This window comes from Colletotrichum karsti (genome assembly GCF_011947395.1).
Source record: "Colletotrichum karsti strain CkLH20 chromosome Unknown Scaffold5, whole genome shotgun sequence".
Classification (NCBI taxonomy): domain Eukaryota; kingdom Fungi; phylum Ascomycota; class Sordariomycetes; order Glomerellales; family Glomerellaceae; genus Colletotrichum; species Colletotrichum karsti.
In genome coordinates, this window is record NW_024065905.1 from 968,368 (window position 1) to 987,518 (window position 19,151).

Here is a 19,151-nt window from a genome sequence, read left to right on the forward strand (position 1 = left end):
CATGTTTCTTGGTGAAGTAAGTTTGAGGTCGTCGACGTCGCGAACAGTGTTTTCCTTGTGCAGAACAAGACAGAGTCTTATTCTTTCGAATATCGAATGTCAACTGTGTACCCATTGGGTATGGCGAGCCAAAACAATGAGGGTGGTTGTATTGTACTTCGCAGAGAATTGCATTTGTCTGTGCATAACAAAGCATAAACATACTAGACGAGAATAAGTTTAAAGCTCAAAAACTTAGTACATTCGCCAAAGAAGGTGATAAAGAACAACCTGGGCTCGCTGTTCTTTGACGCAGATTCGATATAACTAGGTTCATTACTGGGACTTTGGGGAAAATGTCAGATTTACAACTCAGATCACTCGCCCAATACGAAACTACTCAATTTTGGTATCACGTTTTCGTCGCTGTAAAGCCTAGTCTTCGTCAATCAAACGCTCGTCAACATGTCACTGTCAACAAAGTCGTCCGAAAAGCCCCCGAAGTTCACCACTCTTCTTGAACTGGTCCACGATGCCAACAAATTCAGACCACAGAGAGACAATTGGACGTTCTGCTTGTATACATATGGAAGATATGGCTCCCAAAGGTGGAGACCATTCGGCGTCGTCTTGCCCGAAGTTGTGAATTGGTTGAAACTGGCCGATATCAAAGACCTCAAGTTCTTCGAGCGCGAAAAGAGGATTCATCTTCTACCGCCGATATACAGCGGAACAAACAACCTGGAAGAAGCTTGGAATGAGATCCTGCATAAGCTTGACGAAGCTGGCGAACATGAACGTGCCAAGGGTGCAGAGGTACCCGATTGGGTCAGCTTCAAGACGAAGTACACATACACAAAACATACCCCCGAGAACAAAGAGCTTTGGACGTTGATTGGAGCCGGCAGAGGCTACGAGTATGGTATCTTGGTCGACCTGGTTCCGATCTTTGGCGTGGCTACGTCTGGTGCACATCTCAACGTTTACACCAACACTGAGGAGGGCGTCAAGGTCTACGTGTCAACTCGCCCCGAAGTACACCCCAATTTCCCGGGCCTTCTCGACCAAATCGTGGCTGGTGGCTTTACCCCAGATCGTCACGGAACAATCAAGGACTGTATTTCACAGGAAAGCAAGCAAGAAGCAAAAGGCCTGCCAAAAGACTCAAACGCAAGGATCAAGGGCTACCCTTGTATTCAGTTCTTCGACATCCGTGACGACAGATGGGAAAAGGGTCATGCTTCTTTGCCCGAGCCTGGCATCAGAAAGCCGTATGATCTCGAAGTCACTCCGGACGAAGCTATCGCAATTAAGCCCAAAGAGGGACAGCAACGCTTCGAATTGATGACAATCGAAGAAATTGTTGCCACCCTCCGAAATGGGGACTGGAAACCCAACTGCGCCTTGATCATGATCGACTTCATGATTCGTCACAACTTGATGCCGGATCAAAAGGAGTCCGGAGATGTCGAGGAAATTAAGAGGTTGTTGAGACTCAAGGATCATTTCCAGGAGGAAGTGGAAATTCCCGTCATCGAGCTGGCCAGAATCACCAATCAACCACATCATCTGGAAGTCGACTAAGTCCGAATGAGGACACGTTATAGCACCACTGGACCAAAGAATTTCCATTGCCTTGGCCGCTTTACGTCACCGTGGCCTGTCGCTTTTAAGCGTAGGTATAGTAGGAGTTGCTCCATGTTGGTTTTGTCTTCCATGCTCTTATTGTCTGTCGCTTGGGTCTGTACATCTGCGTTCTGTTTAATAACAGCGAGTCACTTACATACATGTTGTCCTGTGCATCCGAATTAGACGTTTGTAAGTTGGCTTTTCGTTGCTGTCTACTTTACTTAGATTGAAATAGTCATTAGCTACTGGTCCTCAACCTGAAATACTGTCTTGTCTGTCCATGGCTACTGAACCCGTTCGCATTCATGTCTAAACATTACTCCTAGCCCGCCTCTCCTTTTCAGATGCTGTGCTCTGCACCAACAAAAGCGCATCGATTCTGGCCATGACACCTTCCAGAACAGAACGAGCCAAACCAGCCGGAGCCATAGCCTCTTCGGTGCACGCGTTGATCACCGTGTCGCCTCCAGCCATACCCGCGACATTGAACACAATTCCATGATATCCAACTCCGCCGTGAGGAGAAGCAGTAGAAAACTGCACGTCCTCAATCCTCACAGCCGGCTCCGTTCCACCAGAGGCAACAGATGTCGTCTTCAACGCTCCGAGGTTCGAGATAGAAAAGCTGTTTTGCATGATGGTGCCGAGCGAGGGAAGAGACTTCTCCGTGAACTCCTCAAGTGTTGGTCCCATCGAGTTGCCGCTGAGCCAAGACTTGTACACGGGCGACTTCTCACCTCCCTTGCGAAGCTTTTGCATGCGCCTGCCGTAATCCCGGACAAGACCCCATGTAAGCTTTGGGTTGAGGTAAGCTCTTGCTTGCTGAATACCATCACGGGAAAGCATTGTTGGCATCGCCTTGCGGTACTTCTTCAGCTTTTGCGGTTCCGGGACGCTTGCCGCCAAGCTCAGCATCTTCCCTTGACCCGCCGCCAAGTCTTCGAAATTACCAACGGGTCTCATGTCTACCGCGTAGCGAGTGAAGCCGACCTTCGCCTTGGGGTATTGGTCCGCTGCCAGGGTGGCGGTGATCAAGACCGTGAGCAGCGGGGTGAAAGTTGTCCCGTTGGAGCGGCAGGCGGCCAGAATGGCGTCCATCTTCTGAGCGGGGATGCGATAGTTGTACACCTTGGTGACGGTACGCTCCTGGGGCAGAGCTGAGCCCATTGCGTCGTTGAGGTAAGGTCGGGGTTTTGCGAAATCGGTGAAGAAGAGACGCTTGGAGTAGAAGTACCGGAAGAAGACGAACATGAGGAAGTTGTAGATGATGCCGAACACGGGTGGCTTCCTGCGCACTGCGATCTTGATTCTCTCATTCAGGCGCACTCGCTCGGGGTTCACGTGGACTTCCCGAGGAGCCCGCTGTCTCATGCTCGAAGCGGCCGCGGCGTTGAGAGAAGCGAGAAACTCGCGATGGAATGTCATTCCGAATGAGCCGTCGCAGACGAGATGATGGAACAAGAAGACAACATGTTTGCGCCCGAGAATGATGACCTTCCACCACGGCTGACCAGGCCTCACTTCTCCGTCGGCCCAGAGCCACTGGCTATGGAGCTGTTCGAAGTACTCTGCGCCCATACTCGGCACGTTCTCGTCGACGAACTCCACGCAGGACTCCAGATTGATGGAGTTCAGCGCCGCAAGGGTCAGGAAATGCTTGCCCTCCTCGGTGGGTTCCGTGACACCGACGAGACCGAGTTCCGGGCACTTGGTGACGACGGCATGAAGCGCAGCATATACCGTCTCATCCGAGAGATCGAGGTCGCCTGATTGTGCTGAGCCATAACGAGCTGCGACAAGGACATTTGCCTGGATTCCAAGACGGTGGTAGATGTAAAACATGCGATCAACCTGAGCTAGAAATCTTTTAGCAAAAGCTTTTGTGAACAACGAGGTCAGTCTGTTAAGCTTACTTGTCTTGCGAACTACCGTGTAGTAAGGAGCAGGCTGCGCTGCATCTTGGCCCTCCTTGGCGGCAATGGTCGTGGTAGCCATGATGATGACTTTGCTCGTCAACGGGAAACGCAGCACCCAATGCTGACCTCAAAAACGTTTGCGTATAAGCTGAACAGCAAAAACGAGAACCTTCAAGCTCACGCCGAGGCAAATACCCTCGATCTTATTTGACTAAGACACGAGGACACACTCCCCGTCGTCTACTCATTATCCTGTATATGAGCGTCGACTTGCACCAGAAGGGGGTTTGTCCTCACGATCCGCTTGGACGGTGTCACACGGAAACATTGCCAAGTGATCCAAGCTCCAAGCTTTCTCTATCGGTCTCGCGCTGCGCTCAGATCGTCGTCCCATCACCGCCAAACGTCCCAGACGACATTCAGTCGAACTGTGAGTTTGAATGAGTTCTGTGAAACCAATCAGTAAAGAGTGAGTCGCTGCGCTCATCTGATAATCGACCAATCAATTTCATAATATTCGCTCCCCAGCTTTTGAGCGCCGCAGCATGCAGGGGCATCCAGTCTGTTGTCCCCGGTCAAACAAATGAAGTCTCCAGCACGAGCCTCGGTCTGAGTAAGAGCTGCAGAATATCGGCCTTCAGGAACACTTCAATGGTCGAGACATAGAACTGGGCAGGAGGTTTTGTTTTGAGATATTCTCGACATCTGTTTGACACCCGGGCGGACTCTCTGTGCTCAATCACGTCTGCATAATTAGTCCAGACATCCGAGCAGCCCATCGTACAGCATTGTGCAGAATTCCACCAAGCGCCCCAAACTCAAGTTGGGACATGGCACGATGCATCGCATGTGATCGTTAGGTATTGAACGTGGGGAATGTTTCTTGTTTCTATGCCGGACGCGATTGAAGGGCATACGACCAGAACTTCCGGTGCACATTATTCGATGATGAGTTCATCTGTTGTCTTCCTCATGCGTCAGTTTGGAATCTCATCTATGCTTGCCACATGGACTTCCTTAACGCCATTCAGCTCACGGCGCAAACTGCTACTAGCTTGGTAGACTGCATCTGTCAGTCAGCACTCAAAGCCGTCAGGAGAACACAAAAGTCAGGGCAGAGAACCTACCGACGCGCCTGAGCCTATTCGGACTCCCTAGCGGCTGCAGACTCTTCAGTCCGTGCCAGGGATCAACTCGCATGTAATCCTCCCAGAACCTCTTTCTCTCAAAGTCAAAACTGTTTTGCCGTGGGATGACAAGCTTTGCGACGGTCTGCCAGGGGTACTTCTCCTCATCCCACTCCGTGCCCGCGTACTCGACCGGCTGCTCTTCTCGGTTCTCCAACAGCTGCACCTGGAAGAGGTACTCGGCGTCGTGGTTCGCGTGGAAGTTCTGCAGCCACTTGTGCAGGATGTCCTTGTCGTGCTCCGGCTTGACCGTTTCTTCGTACAGCTTGCGCTGCGTTTCGCTCGACGGGACTAGTGAGTATTTCATCACGTAGTCTCCGAAGCGATACGCCGTCTGCGAATACTGTCGAGTCGACTCGAGATGACAGTTGCGTAGCTTGTCACGGGCCATTTGCAGCTCAGCATCAGGCCGCGACTTAAGCTGCTTGTAGAGCTCGTCCTTGTCGTTCCCGTATTTGGCGCGCAGCTGGAAGATTTCTTTGGTCGTCTTGGCATCGGCGAGCTCAATTGCAGGAGCGCTATTGAACTCGATGTCTTGGGTCGGGCTGTCTCTGCCTGCGTCGAACATCTCGCCCTTGACGTTGAAAAGCTTCATTGCGAAGCCGCGGGGTTGCGGAATGCGGTCCTTGAGAGGTATTAGTGCGCAGCTCAGTGACGCGTGAGGATGAGAACTTACATCAAGACCAGGGTCGCCAGGCTCGGAGCTGTACCGGCAAGCAGCCGGGTACTCTCCTCCGTGACTGAAAAGCTCGGATTGTTGGAGATGTTTTGGCAGGTCATCCCGAACGATGAACTTGCCCTTGACAATACCTTGCGTTCTGGCATGAGTCGCGCCGTAGCCATGTCGTGTCTGATTCCAAGTGCGCCGTTGTAGCTCGTTGACCAGATCGGCAACGGCTTGAATGTCTTCCGCCTCATTCGCAGGTGGCTTTTCGACTCCTTCAGCATCCCATCGCACGTAGTTGCGCTTGGTCAGGTCCTCTGGTGAAGCCATGTTGCTTAAGTTGGTCTTAGCGCAGATAAAATGGTGGGTATGCAGTCAAGCCCTATGATTCTATTCACTCTTCTTCTTCTTCTTCTTCGTTTGAGTCCGCGGCCATGTTGGACGTTAAATCACTTTGCATCTCAATGACTTCAAAGACGATGCTGTCATCGTTACGATCAGAATTAAACACTCAGAAATGCGCGAAAGAGAGCTAATTCAGGCGCTATGAATCATTTGCTTGCGCTAAACAGCTGTGGCGCTCAGTCCGGCGAAGAGACCAACCCCGCAAAGCCATGACGGAGATGTGATTGAAGACAACGACGATATGAGACCCTCAGAAATGTCTTCAAAGACCGTGTCTTGTTCGAATCTTTGGATACGATATTTGATTGCCGGCAGAGTGAGTTGAAAAACAACTTGAGCTGAACTAACTAATGCAGTATTCTAGGTAAGGCGTGCAATACAATACAGCCACCTACCTTTATTGTTCTGGCTCGCTATACCCAACGAGTACACATTTAACATTCAATATTCTGAAAAAATAAAACTCTGGCTGAACCTTGGCTTCGGCTTCAGCTCTTCTCGCTCACATCAGCCCTTGGAGACTTTGGCTTTCCAGAATTGTTCTAGCTGGGAGGTGAGATGAGCTTACCCGCCTTGCCTGCTTACCGTTCTGATCCATCAGGGAATGATCAGAAAGCTAGCAAACCTACCGCCAATCGCCTCCTTGCTTCGCCGACCTTCCGCGTATTTGTTGGCCAGGAATAAGAGCGATCCGGAGAGAACACGGCCAATCGGCCCCACAGCCGGTGCGTGTCGGAGAGGCCGATCTCTGGTCGCCTCTTGGCCTCTCAGCTCCACAGGTTTTGGTAGACGATTCCCTGTTTCTGGGGTTACTCCAGGCACCATGTGCTCAGCAATCTTGGCTCGGAGGGGCATGCAAGCCTGCAAGGGCTCGCCAATGCGACCGACAGCTTGAGTGGCAGTGACAGGCCAGCGGTTCGTCTGAATGTTTGGTCACCCGGGGATATGCCCAGCCGTTACTGAGTGAAACATTTTAGCTGTGCAACCGGCATAATGTCGCTATCATCAAATATTCTTGCACGAAGAGAATTATCTTCACAGAGCAGAGTTCCGAGAGACACAGAGACGAGGAATGCTGGAACCCTGGAAGAATGAAAAGATGAGGACTAACGTGACCTTCCATTCCTGAGCCCACAATCCGGACCTCGCCAACTCGCACTCATGTTTGCCGCCTTCGGACCCGACGAGCCGAAAGCGAGTGGCTTTGCCCGTCGCGTCATTGTGAGGTGGCTAAGACTGGTATTTAGTAATAACAGACTGAACTGGACTGGTCGAAATCAGCTCTGCGGCCGTGGCTGACACCACCCAAAGTCTCCAAACATGGCTGGACAAACGATCACAGCTCCCCCGCGCAGTCACTGCGCCACTGCAAATGACGAAGTAAAATGACCCGGGAGGAGGAGGAAGAGGGGGCGGCGGGAACTAAGCGCTGCGCAGCGGAGAGTGAGATTCCCGTTCTGCAGGCGCATTTGGGTCCCTCCTTGGCAATTTCCGTAAGCTCCGTTTCTAGCTTGAGTTGGATCACGTCGTCTTACATTCGAGTCTCTTTTTAAGCTCCCGTCTTCCCCTCTTCTACTTCTCCCATCTACAGCATCACGCATTCGAGTCTTCAGAACCCATCGATCCAATTCGAATTCCACAATCCAAAACAACATCTCAACAGCCATCTCTGAACAGTAACATGTCATCAAACGACTACTACGGCAACAGTGGCCAGCAGGGCTACAACCAGGGCTACCAGCAGCAGCAGGGTTACGGTCAGCAGGGCGGTTATGCCCCTCAGCAGCCAACCTACGCTGGTGAGGTAAGAGACCATCGTCATTTACCAACACCGATCACTTCATTCTAACATCTTTCTCAATAGCAGCACCAGCAGCACGGCAACTATCCTCCTCAGTCACACTCCCCGTACCAGCAGGGCGGCGGCTACAACGCTCCCCAACAGCACGGATACGGCGGACCCCAACAGCCCACATACGCCCAGGGATCCCATAACCAGGGCTACTCCTCGGGTCACGACAACCGCAGCACATCTTCCTATCCTCAACAACAACAATACGGCCAGCAGCAGCATGGTCAACAAGGTTACGGACAGCAGGGGTACGGCCAGCAGGGTCCCTATGACCCCAATGCCCCTGTCGGCCCCGATGGTGAGCGCGGTCTCGGCGCGACACTAGTTGGCGGCGGAGCGGCCGGATGGGCCGCGCACAAGGCCGGCGGTGGTCTTCTCGGCACCCTCGGTGGTGCGGTCGCCGGCGCGATCGGCGCGAATCTTTTGGAGAACAGATTTGACAAGTGAGTCATTACAACAGCAATAACCTCGCAGGCTGAAGGCTAACCCATGGGCAGGAAGAAAGACAAGAAGGACAAGAAGCATAAGAAGGACAAGCACCACAAGCGTGGCCTGAGCGGTAGCTCCAGCTCGAGCAGCGACTGATTCATCTTCGCTTCAATTCCTTTGATAATGACTTGATTGGCATGCGATGTTTTCGCCAAACTACCGGTGCCGCAATTTGGACGATACCCCGATTCAAACCGTCAAGCGCACTGGGAGAATGATTATTGATGACTGCTTGGATTTCACGTGGTGCATATAGACGTTAATGTATTATTATTGGTCAATTGCTCAATTGAATCATGAATACTCACGCACACCTTGGCCCTACGTGCACGTTGAACTGGTCTTGTTTTACATTATTCTACTTGGTATCTTGGATTTATCTCATTTTTTTACATTTCATCGCTTACTCCATTGTCTTCAGATCCTTCGCAACTTCGAAGGTAGCATCTGTCTTAGACCTCACCTCCTCGACGTCGACGCCCGGTGCGACCTCGGTCAGTGTCAAGCCGCCGTTCTTGCGATCGACTTGGAACACACACTATTCTACTGTTAGCAGTCGTTATCGGCTTCATGTGATACGACAGTTCGACTCACCAAGTCAGTAATAATGGTGCTGACCACGCGAGCGCCGGTCAGAGGCAGACTGCAGTCCTGCACGATCTTGGAAGAACCATCCTTCGCCACGTGCTCTGTCGCGACGACGATTTTGGTGTTGTCCGGGTTGGAGACCAAGTCCATGGCACCACCCATGCCCTTGAAGACCTTGCCCGGAATCATGTAGTTGGCCAAGTCGCCCGTCGCGCTGACTTGGAGCGCTCCGAGGATCGAGACATCGACGTGTCCACCGCGGATCATGCCGAAAGATTCGGCGCTATCGAAGGTCGAGGCGCCGGGAACGAGGGTGACGGTCTCCTTGCCGGCGTTGACGATGTCGCTGAGAGATACTCGGTTAGACGACTGTATGTGCGACTGGAACGGGTCTGGTGATGACTTACGCGTCGACCTCATCCTTAGTTGGGTACGGACCCATGCCCAGGATACCGTTCTCAGATTGGATCCAGACATTGCGTCCGGCAGGCAGGAATGACGGAGCCAGCGTGGGGATGCCTACAATCATGAGTAAAACTCCCTCTTTCGCGAACGCGTGTGAACTTACCAACACCAAGGTTGACGTAGAAGCCCTCCTTGAGTTCCTGAGCGGAGCGTCTTGCGATGCGGTTGCGTCGCTCCTGGGCCTCGTTCTTCGCCTTGGCCAGGCTCTCGCCCTCAGTCTCCTCCGCCCTCAGCTTGAGGATCTCAATGTTCTTCTCGGCGGTCGCGGGAACGATTCGGTCGACAAAGATGCCGGGGAGGTCGACGTCATTCGGGTCGATGGCACCTGCCTCAACAATGTTCTCGGCTTCGACGATGGTCAGGGTCGCGGCCTTGGCCATGATGGGGCCGAATGCCTTGGTAGTGTATCTGTGAGGGATTCAAGTTAATTCGGGTTTCTCGATATTGCACAGGCATTCTGATATACCTAAAGACGCAGTTTCCTGCCGTGTCGACCTTCCAAGCTCTCAGAATAGCGACGTCTCCAGTCAGAGCAGTCTCCATGAGATAGGTCTTGCCATTAAACTCTCTCGTCTCCCTTGTCCTACCGCGCTCCTTGACCGCGCCAGAAGCATCAAGCCTAACAGGGATGTCGCCAGACTGAACCAGAGAGTCTGAGAGAGTCAGCGAAACTCAACCAAGCTATTGCGGAGTAGACTTACGAGCTCCGGTGGGCGTGAAGAACGCGGGGATGCCAGCACCACCAGCGCGGATTCTCTCAGCAAGAGTGCCTTGCGGGCACAACTCGATACCGATCGCCCCCGTGAGGTACGCCTTCTCGAGACCCTTGTTGGCTCCCAAGAATGAAAGAATGAGGTTGTTCACTTGGCCAGACTTTGTGAGAATAGCCAGCCCGCCCTTCCCCTCGATACCAGCGTTGTTTGAGACTGCCGTCAGCGAATGGAGATTCTCAGGTCCCCGTCGATTCAACGCGCCAATTAGTGTGTCTGTTAAGATCCAAGTCAGTCGTCTTCATATCACATCCACTTAAGTCTCGGGACGGCTGTCTACATACCCGCAACTCCGCAGAGGCCGAAGCCAGAGCTGAGAATTGTCGATCCGCTCTTGATGTCCGCGACAGCCTCATCCGCAGACGCGTACAGCTTAGAGCCCCCTCTCTTCACACTCGGCGCCTTCGCAGACCTGCGGATCTGCGTTGTCGAGAGGGCGCGACAGCTCACGACACCCAGAGCCTTTGCGCGCGGAAACCGCTGCGGCTGTGTGCAGATGGACGGGAGAGCTGTGAAGGTAGCGCGGACGAGCACCCTGGGGCGCAATTGGCGAGTGATTGAAGCCATTATGATCGTTTCTCTTGTCGCTACCGGACTCAAGAATGTCAGATCTGCGAAACACAGCTAAGAATAGGGAAAAGAAGCAAGTCCGATTGTCGGTATCATTCCTGGCCTCGGGTTAGGTGGGCGCGACCTGATCCTTTTGACAGACTCCTGGGCGGAGCCGTTCGGCCATTCTTCTGCACCCCGACGCCGTCCTGACTCCAACTTGACGTGAACCGGGGGGTTCGGCATGAGGGGGAGGGACCGGGGTGTCGCTGACGTCGGCGGGCGGGGTTATTCCCGGCTTTGTTGGGGTTCTCGGCGGCCAGAAGTAGACTCCGGGTCAGCGACTCAAACACTAGAGCCGTCATTGGCGCGATACGGCTAACGGCTTGTTGAACGCTACCTTCCTAGATGGATTATCTGGGGATAGTCAGCATGGGATTCCCGCTCCCGGAGAGTTCGTCCACCCCCGCAGGTTTGGGGGTCTCCCGTCTGGGGAAGACGGGCTTCAAAAACGGGGGAGGGACCCCAAGCTTTTGCCTATGCTTGGCAGATTTGTTGAGGGTCTCGTCGTTCTTGCTTCTTACCTTGTGTTTTTCTTCGGACTTGTTAGAGTTGTGCTTTCGTACTTCGATCTCTCTCTGTGTTTGATACGCTTGACTTCGAGATGGCTCGCGCTTCTAAAGACTACGACGAGATGGACCCCAAGGTCGAACATACGGAGAGCCAGGTGGCGGCTGACGCGGAGCGTAGAGCTCATCTGACGAAGACTCTGCTCTTCAAAGTCGACACTAGGTAAGAAGAAACTTCTTGAGGCTTTGATGATGAGGACGACATGTAAGGACGAGATGAACAGTCACTAACTCATCCGCGATCAACAGGGTCCTGCCGCTCCTGGCGCTGCTCTTCCTCTGCTCCTTTCTCGACCGAACCAACGTCGGCAACGCAAAGATTATCGGTATGGAAGAGGATCTCGGCATCACCAACAGCCAATACAACCAAGGCTTGGCCGTCTTTTACGCGACGTACATTGCCAGGTATGTTATTTCTGTCATCCGTGGTTACTCCAGATCTGCAAACCGATGCCAAGTCTCCACGTTCCAACGACTAATGCATGCCCAGCGAACTGCCAAGCAATCTGGTGCTGAAGAAGGTCTCACCCAGAATCTGGCTTCCGTTCCTGACGGTCGCATGGGGGATTGTCACCATGTGCCTCGGCTTCGTCCGTAGCTACGGGAGTTTTGTCGCCGTTCGTGCGATACTTGGTATGACTGAAGGAGGCCTACTCCCAGGAATGGTGCTCTATCTGTCTGGGCTCTACACTCGTGGCGAGTTGGCGTTGAGGATAGGTATCTTCTACACGGCTGCGTCTCTGAGCGGCGCCTTTGGCGGATTGCTTGCCAGAGGCTTGTCTGCTATTGGTCCCAGCGGCAATCTCGAGGGTTGGAGATGGATCTTCATCATTGAGGGTCTCATCGTAAGTGGCACCATCTTCGATGACTTGTTTTGGCATTGCTAACATCAGATCAAGACGGTGGCCTGTGGAATCATCGCAGCGATCGGCCTGCCAAACAACTTGGCCACAGCCAAGATCTTGACTCCCGAAGAGCGGGAGTGGGCTATGATGCGGCTCCAGAGTCAAGGCGGGGAGAGGTTCAAGTAAACAGACCCGCGGCTCAACTATTGGAAGCATTTACTGACAACGTTTTCAGTACTGCTAGCGAGCGAGAAGAGAAGTTTCGCTGGTCTGAAGTTGGCCGCGGCGTCCTCAACGTCCAAGTGTGGTTGAGCTCGACTGCCTACTTTGCGATTCTTTCTGGCCTGTACTCATTCGGTCTTTTTGTGAGTTCTTATTCCCGTATGAGTGAATCTAAGTCACATGAACTGATGTCGAATAACACAGCTCCCCACAATCATCAATGACCTTCACATCGCTTCCAACGCCAACCAATCCCAGCTTTGGTCCGTCATTCCCTACGCTGTTGCCACTCCTGTCACTGGTAAGCCCGTCTAGGTATCATATGATCAATACATCCAAACATCCATCTAACTTTGTTGTTCCAGTTCTCGTAGCCTTCTTGTCAGATCGTCTCCGGGTGCGCGGCCCTCTCATGCTCGCCGTCTTGCCAATTTCCATCATCGGCTACGCCGTCATCGCCAACGTCACCGCACCACAGACGAGGTTCGCAATGACATGTCTCATGGCCATCGGCATGTACAGTGCCGTTCCGTGCGTTTTGAGCTGGAACTCGAACAACTCCGCCGGCCATTACAAGCGAGCGACTACATCAGCGGTGCAGCTGGCTGTTGCCAACTGCGGAGGATTCGTTGCAAGTGAGTTGAGCAATACCCGTGAGAAAGATTCATGTGACTAACTTCCTCGACAGCTTTCGTATACCCCAGCTCTCAAGGCCCATTCTACCACCAGGGTCATTCCATTATCCTTGGTCTGCTCTGCTACGCCTGGGTCGCGTAAGTCTTGAATGACATCAATCTTTCATCGTCCCCATACTAACGGCGTTGCAGGACACTTTTGAATGTTCTCTGGTGCTCCAAGATCAACCGTGACAAGGCTGCGGGCAAGTACGATGAATACATCGGTACGGGCGATGATCGCGAGCCCGAGTTCAAGATGGTCTTGTAAGAAGGTTTTATGAGCTAGCCAACATGTTATAGGTTTTGGGATATAAGAACGGCGACGTTCAATGATAGACGGCACAAGGTTAGAATGATTATGATGTTATAACGGCCGAACTTTCAACTTGCAACTACTTTTCTACAATTTCGGGTAGATCTTGAGGTTTTTCATTCTCTTGTCTGGAGTTTCAACCCCACCAGTCACACGAATTCAACTCGGAGACATAGACAACTTCAATTCACTATTAGATAGATTATCCTACTTGAATGAAAACCATTGCAGCAAGTTGCTCTATCACCTCAACTCTAGTCGTGTATACCCGTTTATGCGAATGATCCAGTTTCCCAGTGTCGTCGTAGCGGCTACCATTTCCATAACGGCATTGAGATGTCGTCTATATACGTCCTGAGGCCGGAAGTCTAAATCATGAAGGCAGCAATACCTGCTGCGACAGAAAGAGCGAGGAGAGCGCCGGGAAACAGGCCGGTGGCTGTTCCGGTGGGAACTGCAACTGGCGGACGCGAGGTCGTGGCGGTGGCATTGCCAGAATGAGTCGGGGCGGCCGTGGGAGATGTGACGACGGCAGCATAGGTCTGCAGCAATAGGGGCGTCGTCGTGTAAACATCCAGGTCTCCAAGGAAAGTGACAGTCGACGGAGGCAAGCTGGAAACCGATGACGCACCGGGGAAAGCAACGCGATCAGATGCTGGCGCGGCCGGGGTCAGAGAAGCTCGGTCGAAGGTTCCTGGCATGAGTACACTGAAACATCGCCATATTAGCATTACTAGTTTATGATGACCCGCGATCGACTAACCTGTCAATGACATGTGCAATGCCGTTGTACAAAATCGTGTTGGGGAACGTGATTCTGGCGTTGTTGACCCAGGCAGAACCATCGGGCAAGACGGTGAAAGTCAGGTCGCTGCCTTGAAGAGACTTGACGGTAACGTTTCCCAGGGACGGGGAGAAGATGACATTGTTGGGGATGATGTGGTAGCTGAGCACCTCCCGGAGCGTCGCTTTATCCGCCGTCTGGACCACGGAACCGATGACCTCGAAGGCTTCGTCAGTAGGCACAAATATGGTGTAGTCAGAGATATTGGTGGTCGGAGTATCGGCTCCGGTGAGGCCAAACGAGAAGTTGAGCTCAGCGGCTTCAAGCGCGGCGTTAAAGGCGAGGTAGCCCGCCCTGAACGTGAATAGCTGGAGCGGAGCCGCAAATGCCATGACGGTGTCGACTTTGTGAATCGTGATACCTTCACCCAGCTTAATGTCCTGTTTATTTGATTAATACAGTGTAGAGTATCGTTGAGTGCGGAAATCACGTACAGGTTGGATGACGGTAGAGATGGTCAGCTCTCCGGACAAGATGCAGACATCGTTTCCATTCTTGACGAGTCCGTTGTAACCGCCGCCAGTGAAGTTGGAGAAAGGCTGCCTGTCGATGATGTACGAATCGTCCACCAAGGTCTGGGCATACGTGGGCGTGTTGGTGATCACGTTCGAAGGGTACACTCCCTTGAAGACGTGGTTGGCGAGAAGAGCTCCGATCGCGATGGTGTCGTTTTTGAACTCGATGGCCTCCCCCTCGGGGATGTTGCGTGGCACCTTCGCGAAGGCATCGTTGGTCGGCGCAATGATAGTGATGTTCGAGGATGAGGCGAGAGTCTCCGCGAGACCGTCAACGAGACTGACGAGCTCAAGGAGCGTGCTGAGATCGGGCTGAGAGGAAAGAAGCCCGACGATGTCGCCCTGAGCTAGGCAAGAGCTCGCCATCAACGCGAGGGACCAGAGTGGAGAACGCATGGTGGAAGGATGCGGAGGTTTAGCGGTGAGTGCCGAGATAGACGTTGGTGGCTTGTTGAGAGTGTGATGTGATGCTGTAGAGAAACCATTCCGCAAGTTGAAGAGCTTACTCTATGCTTCTTATACATCGTGGTCGACAGAACTTCACGAAGAAGCTTCAGCCTCCTTCGGACCATAAGACATGCGTTATGGGTGTACGAAATATCATGACGCTCACTTCAAAGAATCGAATCGAGAGAAAGCGAACCGATCTGGCGTTCGACTCGGATTCCAAAGACTCACGAGGCCGAGAAACTGCACAGCCGTTGCCCGAACTCCGAGGGCACCAATCGCTTGGGTAAAAGCAGTGAAATTTGTTGATCTCAATCTCATCCAAGGAAGCCATATTGCTCGAGGCCAACACCCAACCCATACTCCGCATACGAGTTGGGCAACTCTGACAATGTGGGGTTACGACCGTCCATTTAAGCTTAGTTCGTCGCGAGATTGGTGCTAAGCCGCCATGTGGCAAAGGGGAAGTCTTGGCTGCAGCTGTTTTTTTTGCAGTAGTTGCGTAGATGTCATGGAGGGTAAGATGATGGGGTTGCGTGCATTTTTATTCCGACGGAATATGCAAGAAATACGGAGGATCCTTGCCATGCTACGACCCAAGAACTTGCGGTCAACTTGTGGTCAACCCGGGGCCTGGAGAAGATTGGTCTTGGATGTCTGGTAGCCCGCAATGAGAACGCGGTCTAGTACCAGTATCATCCTGGTTTTCAGCGTTTAGTGATGATATGTGGTAGTCAAGTTAGCACGCTGATGCTTGCAGCTTAAGGTGACAGCTATTCGCGAGCTGATTGCCCAAACACCTTATATAGTTCTGGTCAGGTGTGTTCGAGAAAGATAGAAGGATTGGATCAATCATACGTCGGCTCCGGAGTAATAGACCATTCAAACAATCGGCCGCGATCCTGCGCATCCTCCACATGGTTCAGGGTTACTCGGACTTCGGATGCCGCAAACGATCCCGCACTACTCAACGGTTATTGTTCCTCGTCGAAAACCAGGATAATGACTGCAGATAAAGGCCAATCGTAATCGCAGTGGTAATGGAAGTAGTGGAAGTAGCAAGAGCAATTACAAAGGGGAACACGCGGAGGAGTGTGTTCCGTTGAGCTCATCTCGGGGTTGAGAAGTGTCCCGGCTTGGTGATCTACACTGACGGATAGATTTTGGTGATTCTAAACGGTGCCAATATTTACAATAAGCAACTGCCTCAAAAAGCAAATAACCCGAAAGGATCCAGGCCTGTGATCCTGTTAATTAGTTTACATTGTTACCCCATGATTGCTCTATAACTTGGACTCCCTTGCCGGAGCAAAATTGGAACCGCCAATCGCCTCCGTGATGCTGTCCACCGACTTCAGAATCCACTCGCTACCCTCGTCGCTCGCCAGCCATTGTGCGCCCTCAATATCCTCCTGCTTATCCGCCTTGAAAGTCCCATCCTCGAACGCCTTCCTCAGCCCAAACACGTGTGACAAGACCTGCGGGCCAACACCCGTCTGCGCCCTCAAGCAAGAAATGGCGACAACGGAAGTCAGCACGCGGCCGGTCGTAGCCAGGCCCCCGCGCTCCTTCGGGTCAGACAGCAGGCCGGCGTAGTGGCTGTTGAGGATGTGCACGGGCAGGTCGGGGTGCGACTGCGCGAGCTTCTCGTACAGCTTCACCTCGAAGGGCGCGTATACCGAGTCCCAGAGGGCCTGGCCGCGGGCGGTGACCTCGCCAAGGTTCTGCGCCGTGGGCGCGCGCGTCGGCTTCGTCTCGAGCTGGGCGGTCACGTCCTTCGGCAGGCCGGCGTAGAAGGCGTTGAGGCAGTTGATGGTGCGCGGGATGCCGTTGAAGCTGATGCACTTGAGGCCGATCTCGCGGATGAATTCGGCCGTCTCGCGCTTGTCGGGGCGGCCGCTGTCGGATGCGACGCGGTAGAGGGACTCGAGGGAGTCGGGCGAGTTCATCGTGAATGTAGCTGCGGCCTGAGATGTTGAGTTAGCCCGGGATTCCCTCCCCAATGTGTGAACTCAATTGCCGAGTTCAATTGAGTTGAAGTGGAATAAACATACCGAGAGAGCCAGCCATGGCTTCGGGCCAAGGTTCTTCTTCGCAGCATCGCCAGCGATGGTCTGATACACCTCACGAATATGCGCCGGCGCAGCCGATTGACCGGGCCGCGCGAATGGCGCGTTGATGAGAGCTTTCAGAGACGGAGAGAGCTTCGACATGGTGTTTTCCTCTTTGCGATTATCGGACTGTTGTGTTTTACTCGCATGCGCATCATCCATCGGGTAGATCACGACAAGCTCGCGGTGCCGGGCGTTAAAGTGCTTTTGTTTCGGTTCAAAGGCGGAATTGTTGGTGGGGGGAGGCTTTCCGCGGTCGGAAGACAGAAGATGTCCCGGCGCTTCGGAGGCAAAAAGAAGTGCCGACGGCGCGAATTCCATGTGATGTCAGCGAGTTCGGACCGTGGGTCAGGGCGACCAACATTGCGCCGAGCTGCCGAGAGGTGACCGGGGCTACTTTTGGGCCCCGATGAGGACCGGAGCTTGATTGAGGGGCCGCGGCGCGTGTCTTTGGTGTTTCCTATCGCGCGGGATGGCCTTGGGGGTCCTGGGCAGGGGTTGAGAGAGAGCTTGCATTGAGTCCTTTATCAAAAGAGCATATCCATGAATCGGATTTCTGAAAATGGATCTGGTGGAAACACTTTGGCTTGTTGCTGCTTGCATACGTTCTCACAATGGCTGGTAACAAGCAGAAGGAGCCTTTCTGGCTTGGGTGAGCTTTACTTTCACCTCTTGAATTGTCACAGGAGGGCAGAACTAATACGCAATATGCAGAGGTGCTGCGGCCTCGATGGCTGTTTGCTTCAGTAAGTCTGACGGAACACACTTCCTTGGCATACCAAGCTGATCGCGTGACCACAGCTCACCCTCTGGACCAAACGAAATAGTAAGAGCGATGACTAGCCTCGAGAAAATGGCCAGTATAACTGATGGTTTCAGTCGCATGCAGGTTTTAAAGTCTAGAGAATCCATGTTCCGGGCCATGTACCGCTTCGCGGCCCGCGATGGTAGGCTCATCATGCTGGCTTGGAAGCACGGCGAAGTGGCTAACATTAGCGACGACAGGCTTTTTTTCCCTCTGGTCTGGACTGTCGGCTTCAATATTCCGACAAACAACATACTCCACCGCTCGGTTCGGTCTCTATAACTACTTTGCGCAACAAGCCAAACAATACACCGGAACAGAAAAGCTATCAACAGCCCTTACGATAACATGCGCTGGCCTGGCGGGTGGCATGGCTGGTTTGGTTGGGAATCCCGCCGAGGTGAGCAACGTTGGGCCCCCGAAGATGATGCGACTATATTGACGACACCGCAGGTCGTTCTTGTTCGCATGTGCGCCGATGGCGCGAAGAACGTTAGCGAAAGATTTGCCTACTCCAACGCCCTGGAAGGTCTCTATCGGATCGGCAGGGAGGAAGGTATCAGCACCTTTGGAAGAGGCATTTCAGCAAACGTAGTACGCAGCGTTCTCATGAGTAAGTCGTCAAACCAAGATAAGCCAAACGAGTGTGTAGATTTGAGCTAACAGTGAGTAGACGTGGGACAGATTGCCACGTGAGTGCCTAACGAGTGGACGACCGCATGGAGCGGACTATGGAAACAGCGCGACTGAAGCAAAAAGCAGATATTCGACAGCGAAAAGATACCTCTTGGCCAAGACCGAAATGAAGGACGATATCAAAACCCACGCCGTGGCGTCCTTGTTCGCTGGAACCGCGGCGACGACAATTTGCGCCCCGGCAGACGTGCTCAAGAGCAGAATCCAAAGCGCCGCCGCCAGTGGCCCGGGAGGAAACGTGAGACTTCCTCATGATGCGTCCCTAGTGTGTTGCTAATGGCGCCGTAGTCCCTGCTCCAGATTGTCAAGACTGGACTCCGAGAAGAGGGCCCCAGGTTTCTCATGAAAGGATGGACCCCGGCGTGGTTGAGACTGACGTAAGTTCAATGAAAGGAAGATAGGAAACTGTCAAAGTGTTGGCTAATCGTGTATGGCAGGCCGAACACCGTATTGACATTTGTGTTTATGGAGCAGCTGCGCAAGCTGGCGCAATGGCAATTCGTGGCCCCCGTGGAGACGACCTTGAAAGCTTGAGGTGCTTGTTATTCGGCGTT

At 53.0% G+C, this 19,151-nt stretch overlaps 9 protein-coding genes across 9 annotated transcripts; 4 read left to right on the top strand and 5 right to left on the bottom strand.

Annotated features, from left to right (window-relative positions):
• Positions 1-444: 444 nt before the first annotated feature.
• On the top strand, positions 445-1,563 carry CkaCkLH20_02297 (uncharacterized protein; the record flags this gene model as incomplete). The annotated part of the gene is made up of 1 exon (XM_038885016.1): positions 445-1,563. One exon carries the CDS (start codon positions 445-447, stop codon positions 1,561-1,563), a length of 1,119 nt encoding a protein of 372 aa, XP_038749804.1.
• A 354-nt stretch (positions 1,564-1,917) lies between these two features.
• CkaCkLH20_02298 (uncharacterized protein) lies at positions 1,918-3,603 on the bottom strand (the record flags this gene model as incomplete). The annotated part of the gene is made up of 2 exons (XM_038885017.1): positions 1,918-3,464; positions 3,522-3,603. The coding sequence occupies 2 exons, from the start codon at positions 3,601-3,603 to the stop codon at positions 1,918-1,920; spliced, it is 1,629 nt and encodes a 542-aa protein (XP_038749805.1).
• An 898-nt stretch (positions 3,604-4,501) lies between these two features.
• Positions 4,502-5,705, bottom strand: CkaCkLH20_02299 (uncharacterized protein; the record flags this gene model as incomplete). The annotated part of the gene is made up of 3 exons (XM_038885018.1): positions 4,502-4,587; positions 4,652-5,336; positions 5,388-5,705. The coding sequence occupies 3 exons, from the start codon at positions 5,703-5,705 to the stop codon at positions 4,502-4,504; spliced, it is 1,089 nt and encodes a 362-aa protein (XP_038749806.1).
• Positions 5,706-7,461: 1,756 nt separating this feature from the next.
• On the top strand, positions 7,462-8,217 carry CkaCkLH20_02300 (nitrogen starvation-induced glutamine rich protein; the record flags this gene model as incomplete). Its single annotated transcript, XM_038885019.1, has 3 exons — positions 7,462-7,584; positions 7,645-8,075; positions 8,130-8,217. The coding sequence occupies 3 exons, from the start codon at positions 7,462-7,464 to the stop codon at positions 8,215-8,217; spliced, it is 642 nt and encodes a 213-aa protein (XP_038749807.1).
• Positions 8,218-8,524: 307 nt separating this feature from the next.
• On the bottom strand, positions 8,525-10,511 carry CkaCkLH20_02301 (coenzyme a; the record flags this gene model as incomplete). Its single annotated transcript, XM_038885020.1, has 7 exons — positions 8,525-8,659; positions 8,716-9,055; positions 9,117-9,228; positions 9,278-9,582; positions 9,641-9,827; positions 9,876-10,160; positions 10,229-10,511. The coding sequence occupies 7 exons, from the start codon at positions 10,509-10,511 to the stop codon at positions 8,525-8,527; spliced, it is 1,647 nt and encodes a 548-aa protein (XP_038749808.1).
• Positions 10,512-11,157: 646 nt separating this feature from the next.
• Positions 11,158-13,134, top strand: CkaCkLH20_02302 (major facilitator superfamily transporter; the record flags this gene model as incomplete). The annotated part of the gene is made up of 9 exons (XM_038885021.1): positions 11,158-11,285; positions 11,372-11,527; positions 11,613-11,967; positions 12,022-12,149; positions 12,203-12,332; positions 12,394-12,490; positions 12,555-12,824; positions 12,878-12,962; positions 13,017-13,134. The coding sequence occupies 9 exons, from the start codon at positions 11,158-11,160 to the stop codon at positions 13,132-13,134; spliced, it is 1,467 nt and encodes a 488-aa protein (XP_038749809.1).
• A 413-nt stretch (positions 13,135-13,547) lies between these two features.
• On the bottom strand, positions 13,548-14,934 carry CkaCkLH20_02303 (uncharacterized protein; the record flags this gene model as incomplete). The annotated part of the gene is made up of 3 exons (XM_038885022.1): positions 13,548-13,887; positions 13,943-14,403; positions 14,458-14,934. 3 exons carry the CDS (start codon positions 14,932-14,934, stop codon positions 13,548-13,550), a joined length of 1,278 nt encoding a protein of 425 aa, XP_038749810.1.
• Positions 14,935-16,268: 1,334 nt separating this feature from the next.
• Positions 16,269-17,417, bottom strand: CkaCkLH20_02304 (conserved mitochondrial protein; the record flags this gene model as incomplete). Its single annotated transcript, XM_038885023.1, has 2 exons — positions 16,269-16,952; positions 17,040-17,417. 2 exons carry the CDS (start codon positions 17,415-17,417, stop codon positions 16,269-16,271), a joined length of 1,062 nt encoding a protein of 353 aa, XP_038749811.1.
• Positions 17,418-17,710: 293 nt separating this feature from the next.
• CkaCkLH20_02305 (uncharacterized protein) lies at positions 17,711-19,131 on the top strand (the record flags this gene model as incomplete). The annotated part of the gene is made up of 10 exons (XM_038885024.1): positions 17,711-17,748; positions 17,811-17,842; positions 17,898-17,922; positions 17,976-18,043; positions 18,102-18,301; positions 18,355-18,514; positions 18,575-18,593; positions 18,664-18,835; positions 18,886-18,974; positions 19,035-19,131. The coding sequence occupies 10 exons, from the start codon at positions 17,711-17,713 to the stop codon at positions 19,129-19,131; spliced, it is 900 nt and encodes a 299-aa protein (XP_038749812.1).
• Positions 19,132-19,151: the final 20 nt, after the last annotated feature.